This window comes from Chelonia mydas, chromosome 7 (genome assembly GCF_015237465.2).
Source record: "Chelonia mydas isolate rCheMyd1 chromosome 7, rCheMyd1.pri.v2, whole genome shotgun sequence".
In the NCBI taxonomy this organism is placed as follows: domain Eukaryota; kingdom Metazoa; phylum Chordata; order Testudines; family Cheloniidae; genus Chelonia; species Chelonia mydas.
In genome coordinates, this window is record NC_057853.1 from 76,920,100 (window position 1) to 76,932,715 (window position 12,616).

The 12,616-nt window shown below is 44.6% G+C and overlaps 1 protein-coding gene across 6 annotated transcripts in view; it reads right to left on the bottom strand.

The window, feature by feature from the left end:
* Positions 1–12,616, bottom strand: part of JMJD1C (jumonji domain containing 1C) — a 314,652-nt gene that overhangs the window by 12,880 nt on the left and 289,156 nt on the right. For all 6 annotated transcript variants that reach the window (XM_027835065.3, XM_027835066.3, XM_037905088.2 and 3 more), the window contains 2 exons: positions 6,203–6,325; positions 5,114–5,253 (listed from right to left, as the gene is read on the bottom strand). In XM_027835065.3, the coding sequence (XP_027690866.2) occupies positions 5,114–5,253; positions 6,203–6,325 (263 nt within the window). The remainder of the gene's footprint in view (positions 1–5,113; positions 5,254–6,202; positions 6,326–12,616) is intronic.

The window sequence follows — 12,616 nt, forward strand, 5'->3', positions numbered from 1 at the left end:
GACAGAGGGGGTGGATGTGGACATGTTCACTAGTTTTTGGGTACCACAGCCTTTTCAGCTAGATTGGAATAATCACTATGAAAACTCCTCTAGATGTGGCAATCTTCTGTGGGATACTGCCAGCATATACAGGTGAAGAATGTATACCAGCATGAAGATTCCGGGAATTTCTATGGTATTCATTTCATGTGCCCCTGATTCCTTGAATGTGCTGAAATATTTTGGTTCTCTTCTACTTTCTCTAAATGCCATGAGATCTCATCTCAGGCCTGCCCCACCTTCTGCAAAGACAGAAAAACCTGGGGATTTAACTCCCCATCTCCTTGATTCAGTAGCACTCTGCTCATTCTATCAGCTGTGTTCATCTTTCTTGCAGTCTGGACTGCTGAAAGACAAATGTTCTTCTGGGCTCAAGTAATTAAAAGTCAGACCTTCTTGTGCCTCCCTGGTGAATGAGGTATACCATGTTATTGCCCAGCTGAATTCTTACTGCTAAGTTGCTTGCTTTTCCTACATGTAAACAAAACCTAACTTCACCACCTTGGTCTCCAGCTTGGAGACTTACTTTTCAATCAGAGACCACTTACTCTGGCATCTGTGGTTTGATTGTTCCACACTAGAGAATGCAGAAGACATCCTTTGTTGAAATTTTCCTCAGCTAGTCATCACCCTACTGCAGAGGTCTCCAAACTGTGGGGCGTGCCCTGCTGGGGCCATGGAGGAACATTCAGGTGTCATGGCTATGGCCTGGGCCAACCCTCATGGGAGGCGGGGAGGGAGTGCCACCAGCTCCGCGTCTGGGGCCCTGGCTACTGGCCTTGCCCCTGCCCCTAGCTGTGGCCTCAGCCTTGGGGGGATGCGGATGGGATAAGGGGGCCCTCCCAAAGTCACAGCCCCACTTTTGACTTGGGGAAGGGGGCGCGGAGGGGGAGGGCGCAGACAGGGTAAGGGAGGGGGGTATGAGGTAAAAAGTTTGGGCACCACTGCCCTAGTGTAACCTGGACATTTCAAGATAATTTTTCAACTCTGCTTTCCATTGCAACAGAAAAACATACTGAAGACAGTCCATGAAAAAAAGTGAGGTTCCTAGACCCACTGCCATTGGCCACAGAGCTCCTTGGCAGAGAGACACTATGCTATTTGGTTGCTGAACTGAGGCTCTGACTTGGTTCTGCAAACTCGTTCATCATGTCCTGCATGAGAAAGACCCACTGTACCTAACTTGGTGTTGAATCTTGCTCCCAGATACATTAGCTCCTGAAGCCTTAAAGGTTTGTTCTTAACTTGAGTTAGATAACTTGAGGTAAAAGATAATTTGAGTGAAGACTAAGTAACTTGTAGGTTTCACTAGTTAGCAGGTCAAGATAAAATCTAGCCCCCCCCAGTTTCTAACTCAACCTGCAAACTCATGTGAGAACTACAAACTGCCTTGTCCTAAGTATGACAAAGTAAAATCCTAGTGAACTTGAGTTAACTAACTCAAGTTGAGAACACAACTTTTAACCTAGTGAAGATGCACCCGTGTGGGACAGAGGAATGTTTCCATATTTATTTTTAACTCAAGACTCTTCAGGTAAATATAGACTTTCTCCACTCACATCATGGCTGAAACTTCTAACTCAACTTAAACCAGCCATTTATTCAAGTTTGGGAGGGTGTATGTGCACTCTCTTATTAGGGCCATGGGGGAACGTCGGGAATCATGGCCTGCAGCAGACCCAGTCTAGAAGCAGGGCCTGCAGCAGACCCAGTCTCTGGGCAATCTAATGAGCATAGCTGGCCTGTAGTAGGCTGCCTGATTAGCTACACTGCCTGAATTGCTGGAGGAGTCAGCAGACCAGCTCTTAAGCCTAGCAGCAGCATTCGCACGCAACTGCGATAGGTCCTTCACCTGCTTGTTTCCTGCCCTGCTCCAATGTTGCCTCCCTCCAGGTAACCCAGTTCTGGCCCTCAGCTCCAATTCCTGACTTCTTGCTTCAGCTCTGAAACCTGGCTTTGGGATCTGGCCTTGGGCTCTGATTCCTGGCTACTGATTTCTGTTCTAACCACTTGCCAGGACTCCTGCTCTGACTATCCAGCTTGACTCCCGTTCTAACCACTAGGCATGACCACCCACATCCCAGCCACATGATAGGGAGAGCTTGGTACTAAAATTGCTGGTCTGTGTCAACAAATCACAGATACATCTGCTGAAACTACAACATTAATGAATGCAGGTATGAATCCTGGACACCCAGGGAGAATAAGAATACACCAGAGTTCATTTCTTGAGTAAATGACTTTAGTCAAGATTCTCAAGAAGGAACTAGTCTTTTGTAAGCCCAGAACTAGACACAGATGCCCTATTTTTTTAAGAACAGTGAAACAGATGGACCATATCTCTGTGTCCTTCTGATCTTTCAGGACAATAGACATGACCTGTATCTTATGTAGAAAATAGAAGGCCTCAAGTACTTTGTTGGTTGATCAGTCAGGACAAAAGAAATAAGTTGTGAGAGGATCTTGCATCAAACTCAATCACATATCCAAAAGTTACGATGTCCAGCATCCATTGATTGGATGTCATTTGGGCACAAATGGGGAAGAAACTCCTCCGCCTTGCTCTGATGCTGAGACTGCACCTGGACCACTGTACTTTAAGGCTGTCTGTTTAAAATTTGAAGGGACTCCCTGGTGTCTATCATCTCTTTGATAATGAAAGCAGCTAACCCATCTGAAGCTTGCCTTCTTTTTGAAGTGGCATCATACCCTTCCTTCTGGACGGTAGTTCTAGTTCCCTGGATATGCCCCTTTTGGACTGTGATCCTGATGCCCACATCTGGGCCTCTCGTGGGGCAGAATCTGGATCTCTGAAGCAGCCAAGGAATTCTGGATCTTCTCTAACACATCCCTGAAAAAAACTCCTTTGAATGGCAGGGCCTCTAGTCTGATATTGGAAGGAAAAAATGGCTGTCTATTGTTTTAGCTACAATGCACTCTTGCCTGCCACTAAAGTGGTCATGCCTACACAAATTGACTGGATTATGTCATATGTAGATTTTCATATGAATGAGAGAATTGAGCCCGGCAACAGGAGCATCTTGGCAAATTCTGAATCCTCATCTTTGGACTCTGGAGATCTCTGCTAAGTTTCTCTAGCTCCCTATCCACCACTTGAGCGGAATACACTATGTATATTGAAGTTTCCTGTAATATATCTGCAACCTCAGAAAGTCTGTTCAGGAATGCCCCTTTTTTCTGTTAAGCAGGATCCTCTTCCTACCAAAATCATTATCCTTTTTGCCAGCCCAGAGATGGCAACATCCACCCCTCAGGCTCTGAGTGGGCAGTTCTATATCTGATGCTCTGAGAGGCTAAAGCACCTTTAATGCCAGGACAGAAGCCAGTTTCCTGTGCAGGATGCACCACTCACTGCTGATCTTTTCTTTGACATGAGGGAGGATTAACAGCACCTGTAGGTCTCTATAATAGCATATATAAGATCCCTGACAAATGAATCCTTCTCCTTAAATATGCAGAGTTTGGCCTTCTCTTTAGATAGGGGGTCCAGAATGATCTGGTCCTCTACAGCCTCCCTTTTTCAACCTCACCCACTGTTTCCTCCTACTCATCTCTATTACTCCACTGATAGTCGTCATCCTCCTTGGGTAGGGCATCACGTCCTCGTGAGTGTCTGGCTCGGCTGATATTCTCTAAGTGGTACTCAGTAGCCAGTGCGTCTTTATTTCCAGTCTATGATGGGGAGCATGCTTTGTGTTCCCTTCATCTCTCTCTCTCTCTCCTTGCTCTTAAAGTTTGGAGAAGACCGTTTAAAAACTTGATTAAGTCTAAACTGTAGTTTCTAGAATGGGCAGGTTGGGGCCCACTCCTAGAATAGGAAGAGAAAGTTGGAAATTAGGTCCTGCTCCTAGTGATAGCTGGAGAGGATTCCATTTCAAAATGTCTATATAAAATGAGGGGGGACCTATTTGAAATGTGAACTGGACTTGGTCAGTGAGAGCATATGGCCTCCTTTACTTTGTTCTCCCTTCTCTACTCAGGAGGAGCCTAGAAGATGGTTGAGCTCTTTGCCCCCTATTCTACTCTTCCTTCTCCTCAGAGAACTTGAGGGTTCTGATCTGACCAGTTTTGGTGAGAGTCTGCAGGCAGCACACCAGCAGGCTAGAAGTCTGAGCCCCTTGGCATTTTCCACGGTAGCTGGTGCGCTGCATTTTAAAAGAGCAGCCAGAAAAGCTGAATTAACTTTTCCTCTCTGCTCCCAGACCACTCTGGGACCAGTTCTCAGGGTTACTACTGCTGAGCACTCCCTGCACTTTCCTTGCTTTCTGTTCCACAGCGGAGGGAGAATTTTCTCATGGAGCACCTCTGCTGCTTTTGCCCCCTGGAGAGGGAGGGAGGGAAGGGCTTTGAGTCCCAGGTTGGCTTGAGCTGCATATCATGCTAGAGGATGATGACTGCCAAGGCTTGAGGACAGCTCCTGCTATGTTACCTGTCCCTCCTTAAAGTAGAGCTGAAATTGCACTTAACCTCTACCTCCTTTCCTTGTCCTGGAGCTATTGCCCTGGAGGGGGGCTGCTGAGTTCAAGGGGTATTCATTTGGCTAGATACCCCTGAATCGCCTTCTACCCTACTGGGGTCAAAACTCTTGTGTGTGGATGTGGAAAGTGGGTTTCTTTATGGATCTTCTTACTTTATCAGGACTCCCTGAGAGAAGAATCCTTCCCTAACTCATCCCTTCTGAATCTGAAGCTTTTCTGCTCTTCAGACAGAAAGATCTGTCAATGCTAAATTGAGTTGGAGTCTGGCAACAACTGAAGGCTGAGATGACTACAACCTTGTGTGTGAGGGTATGATATCATCAGAAGTCTTTGTGTTCTGTCTCCATTGATCAGTTGAGAGAAACTGTACCTAAACCATTTGGACTGGTATAGAAGATCAGAGAAGTTTGCTTGTTCACCAAGAATATCCCATGCAGCAACAGATGCTTAGGGAATGGGGCATTTCAAACAAGGTATCTGCAGTATGTTTTCTTTTTTTAAAGATATAATAGTAATTTTGAAAAGTCTGATTATTCAGGTCTATTAAATAAATATCTATTTGATATAAATCTAACCTTTTGCAGAAATTCTCTTATCTTGTCAACATCTTTGCCAGCATAAATGTGCCACAAAGCCCCAGGTAATTCACTTGAGTCTTTCAATCTTTTCCTTAATAGGTCATCCAAATCTTCTTCTTCAAACTTCTTTAATACTCCTAAGAATTGACAAATAGACTCTCAAACCAGGCAGTGGAAAGCGGAAATATTTCTTCTTTTCTTTTTACATTTCCTGTGGCAGACTGACTAAATAATGAGACTATTACATTTTCTAAATACTACAGAAAACCCTCAGAAACTATTTTTTATTCACCTATTTTGTGTAATTAGAAAACAAAACATAAATTATGTAAAAACCTTTAAAACAATTTATACTCAGATATGAATCTAATTTAACATTGTTAAAATCTGATGGAAAGAATTCTTTTTGAAATAAGAGAACATTGCTGTAATCAAAATATTTAAAATTCAGTCTTAGGGAACCAACAAAAACAATTTTGTGTCCATTCTTCTGCACAGTAAGTCAAGAATCTCTTGTCTATTTCTACAGCTATGCTGGTGCACATAAAAGTAAATAAAGCAAAATTAAAGGTAGTCTTATTTCAGCTCCACTATACCACTTCAGACTCTCCGGCCCAGAATGTAGTTGTTTAGCGCTAAACTCAACACAGCAAACACTGTGATAGGGGGATTCAGGGTGATCCTGAGGTCTTTGGTAAACATGACTCTGGAGCTGCTGTAAGAGCTAGTGGTGCTTCATAAGGGAATTCTTTATCCTGCTGTGCATTTTCTCTGCCATCACCGGTACAAACAGGGACATTAATATGTAGGTAATGGCAAGAAAGAGGTGAAAGAGTACGACAAAGAAAGTGATAATTTTTAAGCCACAGTATATTTAGGTACAAGAATTCACTGTGTATAAATTACCTCTGTGAGCAATATGCATGCAGTTAAAGGTATGTTTCATTTATACATTACAAATATTTTAAAACAATGAATTAAACTTCATGTGTCAATTTAAAAAGTGCCTATCGAAATACTTACCCAAACTTTTAAGTGAGTTGTTATTCAATCTATTTCTGTATAATACAAATCAACTTTCTTTACCTGCTTTTGAGAGTACTCCATTTCCTTTTGCTATGCCCACATAGGCAAGGATGTTCACTACATCAGAAACTTCAATATGGAGATTTGTAGTTCCTATATCTTGATCTTTAGCAGCAGCCACACCTATAGTACAAGGTAAGAGTTTCAGATAGGGCTTCGATTTATTTCAGTACATATTTCTCTTCATGCTCATTCTTGTAAAAATAACTTTAGTTCAGAACAGAGCACAAGACTGGAAATAAAACAACCTTGGGTTTGTTCCCAGCCTTGGTACTGAGTGGGTGTTTGATCTTAGGCAAGTCACCAGGAGTGTATCCCCATTTTTTACATATGGGAACAATAATGCTTACCTACCTTTGTGACACACTTTTAGATCTACAGATGAAAAACACCTACACAGTACAAACTAGAATTATTACTGAACATCACTCAGAAGGTTAGACAAATTTGTGTGTGTCCAAAGATGCTATACTTTCTCTTTAAAATATTCTGGTTTATGAATTTAGGATGTATTTTCCACAATCTGTGTAAAAAAAATCTTCAAAAGTTTTACTTCAAACAATGTTCTTTTAAGCTTGCTTTGTCCAGGTAACAGTTCCTGTGTAATAAGTTTGTGAAAACAAAACTAATTTTTACCAGAATAATCAAAGGCATTTCCTGGTAATGACAATTTTCCTGAAAAATTTAAACTTTATACTCAAGTATTTCACTATTAGAATACTTAATTTAAAAAAATCTGGTCTCTCCCCCACTCTTATTCTCACAATGAACCGCTGTACTCCTGTCCCTCAAAACAAAAAAAAACTTCTTAAGCAGGGAAGAAACTTGTAAAATTTCAGTCCAAAAGGTGAAAAATGAGTAGTTATAAGTATCTGAAAACAAGGTTTTAGAACAAAAAGTCCTACAAAAACTTGAAATAGGGGTGTCATGAATGTTTCACCTATAATACCTCAAACATCTTTTGACTGCTACCTTTAATACATATTTCAAGAGAGACTCAAATCCACTTTTAATCAAAGCCTTCATTCAATAAGTCATAACTTACCCTCTTGTAATATTAATATAATTTGAAAAATGGATAGAAAAAACATTAATTTCCAAGAGAATGGAAAGTGTCTTACCAATAATATCCCTTCTTCTAGCTGCGTCTCCCACAACTCAGGATGTTTGGGTTGCTCCCCTCCACTCTGCAGCTCATGGAAGCAGATCAACATTTAGGTGCTATGCACACTGGCCATGCCCCCTCTGCTCCTACTTGCTGCCGGATGAGTTATTTCAAAGTTGTAAAACTTGCACAACACTATTAACAAATACTCCTGAGCTAATGAAATAACTATGTACATTAGGCAAAGAAAAAAAAAAGGTTATATGGTGGTGATTCGACTTTTGACTCATGAGCCTCTAGGGTGGGGAGAATTGTTGGAGATACTGCTAGCAGAATGGAAATTAACAGTAAGAAATTTTCCATTCTGCAGCCCAGCATCACCTACAGTTCTGGACATCTGGGAAGTAATGAGCAGTGAACAGATGTAGGGAAGGTTATGAAAAAAGTTAGTAGGTAAGGAAAGAAGAAAGTATCCCTCCATTTTTGGTAAAACAAACCTTATTTCCGGGCCACTGCCTGCAGCACATTCCTGCCGAAGGCAGCTTCTGCGGAGGACAAGAAGTCCATCTTATAGTGCTTAACGAAGGCCTGGTCTACACGATGGGGTTAGGTCGAATTCAGCTGCGTTAGGTCGATTTAAAAATGACTGCATCCACACAACCAACCCCGTTCCATTGACCTAAAGCGCTCTTAAAAGCCACTTCTGTACTCCTCCCTGACGAGGGGAGTAGTGCTAAAATCGACCTTGCTGGGTTGAATTTGGGGTAGTGCAGACGCAAATCGACGGTATTGGCCTCCGGGAGCTATCCCAGAATGCTTCATTGTGACTGCTCTGGACAGCACTTTGAACTCCGATGCACTAGCCAGGCACACAGGAAAAACCCCGGGGAACTTTTGAATTTCATTTCCTGTTTGGTCAGCATGGCGAACTCAGCAGCACAGGTGACCATTCAGTTCACCCAGAATTGTAGAGTGGAGAATATTTCTACGCTCCCCCTATCATCTCCATCCCTGAGATTATTGCAGATTAGAAGGCAAAAAGAAACCACACTCGCGATGACATGTTTTCTGAGCTCATGGGCTCCCGCACTGATAGGGCACAGCTTAATGCATGGAGGCATTCAGTTCCAGAGGCCAGGAAAGAATTCAGTGAGAGCGAAGAACGGAGGCAGGACGCAATGCTGAGGCTAATGGGGGAGCAAACGGACATAATGAAACATCTGTTGGGGGAGCAAATGGACATGATGAAATGTCTGTTGGAGCTGCAGGAAAGCCAACAAGAGCACAGAGCCCCGCTGCACCCACTGTATAACTGCCTGCCCTCCTTCCCAAGTTCCATATCCAACTGCCCAAGAACTTGGGGCCGGGGGGGAGGGCGCGCGCGCTCCAGGCACCCAGCCACTCCACTCCAGAGGATGGCCCAAGCAATCATTCAAACAGTTTGATTGTTAGTGTGACTACAATAAACGATGTGGCCTTGTCCTTCCCTCCTCCCCCACCCCACCAGGGCTACCTTGTCCATTATCTCTCTCTTTTTTTTTTTACATTAATAAAGAAAGAATGCATGGTTTCAAAACAATAGTTACTTTATTTCGAAGGGGGGAGGGTGGCTGTCTTACAGGGAATTAAAATCAACAAAGGGGGTGGGTTTGCATCAAGGAGAAACACACACAACTATCACACCGAAGCCTGGCCAGTCATGAAACTGGTTTTCAAAGCCGCCCTGATGCGCTGTGAGCCTTACTGTGCTCTTCTAATCGCCCTGGTGTCTGGCTGCTCAAAATCGGACGCCAGGCGATTTGCCTCAGCCTCTCACCCCGCCATAAATGTCTCCCCCTGACTCTCACAGATATTATGGAGCACACAGCAAGCAGCAATAACAATGGGAATGTTGGTTGCGCTGAGGTCTGACCTAGTCAGCAAACAGCGCCAGCGAGCTTTTAAATGTCCAAAGGCACATTCTACCACCATTCTGCACTTGCTCAGCCTATAGTTGATTTTGGAATTGGGGAGTTCATGTGGGGGAAGATAGGACAGTTACCTGTTCCATAACAGGCATTCTTCAAGATGTGTTGCTCAGGTGTATTCCACAGTAGGTGTGCATGCTTGCCACATGCACTGGTGCCGGAAGTTTTTCCCTTAGCAGTACCCATATGGGGGGAGCACCGCTGCGACTCCTGGAGTGGCGCCTTTATCACACTATAAAGGGAGCTGCGCACTCCCCCCCACCCTCAGTTCCTTCTTGCTGGACAACTCCGACAGAGGGGAAGGAGAGCGGGATGTGGAATACACCTGAGCAACACAACTCAAAGAATGCCAGTTACGAGACAGGTAACTGTCCTTTCTTCTTTGAGTGATTGCTCATGTGTATTCCACAGTAGGTGACTCCAAATTATATCTGTTGGAGGTGGGTAAGAGCTTATGAGTTCCTGGGACGCACTACCGCCCTGCCCAACCCGGCGTCATCTCTAGTTTGGGAGATGATTGCATAAGGCGAAATAAACATGTGGACTGAGGACCAAGTGGCAGCCCTACATATGTCTTGGATAGGGACATAGGCTACATAGGCTGCCGCCGAGGTCTGAGCTTTCGTAGAGTGCGCCCTGACGATCGGCGGTGGGGAAACCCCTGCCAGATCGTAGCATGTGCGTATGCATGGGGTAATCCAGCGAGAAAGGCGCTGGGTGGAAATGGGTTGCCCCTTCTTACGCTCAGCAGAGGCATCAACAGTTGCGAGGATTTCCGGAAGGGCTTGGTCCGATCCAGATAAAAGGCCAGCACTCTACACACATGGAGCGTGTGAAGGCGGCGTTCCTTGTTGGAGGAATGGGGCATAGGACAGAGCACTGGATGAAAAATGTCCTGCTCCATATGGAAGGTGGAGAGCACCTTCAGGAGGAATGCGGGATGTGAGCGAAACTGGACTTTATCCCTGTGGAAGACTGTACATGGGGGTTCTGAGGACAAAGCCCTGAGTGCCAAGACACGTTGGGTCGACGTGATTGCTACAAGGAATGCTACTTTCCGTGAGAGGTAAGACCAGGAACATGTGGCCAGGGTTTCAAAGGGGGGTCCCGTGAGACAGGACAACACCCATTGCGGTACGGGGGAATCTAGCATACGGGAATGAACGGTCTAGGCCTCTAATCTAATCTAGGCTTGAAATCTAAAAAGGCCCGCACATTTCCCAGAGTCACTACCGTTGATAACAGAACGTCAACGATTGCACTGGCTACTTGGATCACAGCAGCCCCAACAGTAGACTTTCCCACAACAGCAGTGGTGATGGTGAGCTGAGTGGGCTCCATGCTTGCCGTGGTATGGCGTCTGCACGGGTAACCCAGGAAAAGAGGCGCGAAATGATTGTCTAACTTTGCTTTCACGGAGAGAGAGGCGACTGACGACATATACCCAAACCCACCCATGACAATGTTTTTGTCCCATCAGACATTGGGAGCTTAACCCAGAACTCCAATGGGCAGCAGAGACTGCGGGAACTGTGGGATAGCTACCCACAGTGCACCGCTCCGTAAGTCGATGCTAGCCATGGTAGTGAGGACGCACTTCGCCAACTTAATGCGCTTAGTGGGGACGTATGCAATAGACTGTAAAAAATCAATTTCTAAAAATCGATTTCTATAAAATTGACCTAATTTCATAGTGTAGACATACCCAAAGGTATTAGCTGTAGACCAAGTGGCTGCTTTGCAAATTTCCAAAGTGGACGCACTTGCTCATTCTGCCCACGAGGTGGTACAAAATCTTACGGAGTGTGCTTTATCCCTTCTGGAACAGGAACCACTGATGCTTGGTAGGCTTCCACAATGCATAGTTTAATCCAACTAGCAATGGAGAACATGGAAACTCTGAGTCCCTGGCATTTTGGATGGAAGGACATGAAGAGAGAGCCCAAACGCCTTGTGATTCTATACATCTAAGATAGGTATAAGCAGAGCTTTGAAAATCTAAGGTGTGCCATATTTTTTCAGTTGGATGCTGCGGTTTTTGACAAAACGAAGGAAGCACAACCTCTTGGGAAATGTGGAAGGAGGAATATATCTTAGGAAGAAAGGATTTTAGTGTCCTGAGCTTTGCCTTGTCCTCATGGAACACACAGTAAGACTCTTGTATAGAAAAAGCTGCCAGCTCCAGCACTCACTTGGTGGACGTGACAGCTATTAAGAAACAAGTATTAATAGATAAGTAAAATGGCAACAGTGAAGACAAAGACTCAGAGGGACAGTTTGTCAAAGCCCTCTACACTTGAGGTAGGTCCCATGTTGAAAATAGCAGCTTGACTGCAAGTCTAGCTAATTGGACTGCTCAAAGGAATCTTGTTATCTGGAGATTGTATGCCAGGGAGCCAGAGGATCCTGTGAACATCCTGCTACTAAGAACAGACACTTGATGTGCAATGGTATTGGGCTGAAGACCTCTTTCTCCTTGGGGAAAACCCAAAATGGCTGGAATTCCTGGATTTCTGGGATTTGCACTGTGCTCTTGGCACCAGTTGCTGAATCTGGACCAGACTGAGGAGTATGCTTTTAGTTTTGATACTTTTCTAAATGAAAGCAATGTCTTAATGGCTCTGGAGGACAGACCAAGACCTTTTAGAGCTTCCCTTTTAATAGACAGGCTGTTAGTTGAGGCCGCTCCCAGCCCAGATGAAGAAGAGGACTTTATGAGAGAATGTCCAGTCTCCATAGAAGTTGGAGACGAGGCTCCAGTTTCAGCAATATCAGGTTTGAACACCAAGGTCTCCTCTGCCAATGTGGTGTTATCAGTATTATCACTGTCTGTTCTAGTTTTATTTTCTGGACCACCCTCCTCAGTTGTGGAAAGGGTAGAAACACATAGAATAGACCCAGCAGCCAACTGTGGGACAAGCATCACGCCATGGATCTGGGGTCTGACTCCCTGGTGAAGTGTTACGGGCTCTGAGTTCATATGATTCCTCAATGGGTCAGTTGAATGGAGGCCAAACATCTGAACTCTGAGATCAGAAACCGCCTATTCAGACACCACTCGGAGTTGACAACCATGAGCCCACTGAGCTAGCCTGCCTTTTGGTTCGCATCCCCTTTTATGTGGAATGCTCTGAAGGAAAGGAGAAATTGCTCCACCCACCTCATTATTTCTACTGCTTTCGTGTGTAGTGCCAGGTTCCTTGGTTCCCCTTGGTTTAAATATGCAACTGCAGTTGTGCTGTCTGACTGAATCAGGACATGGTTCTCCTCTACAGTGGTCTGGAACTACTGCAGAAACAGCTTGACCACTCTCAGCTCTAGAAGGTTTATGCCATGAGCCGT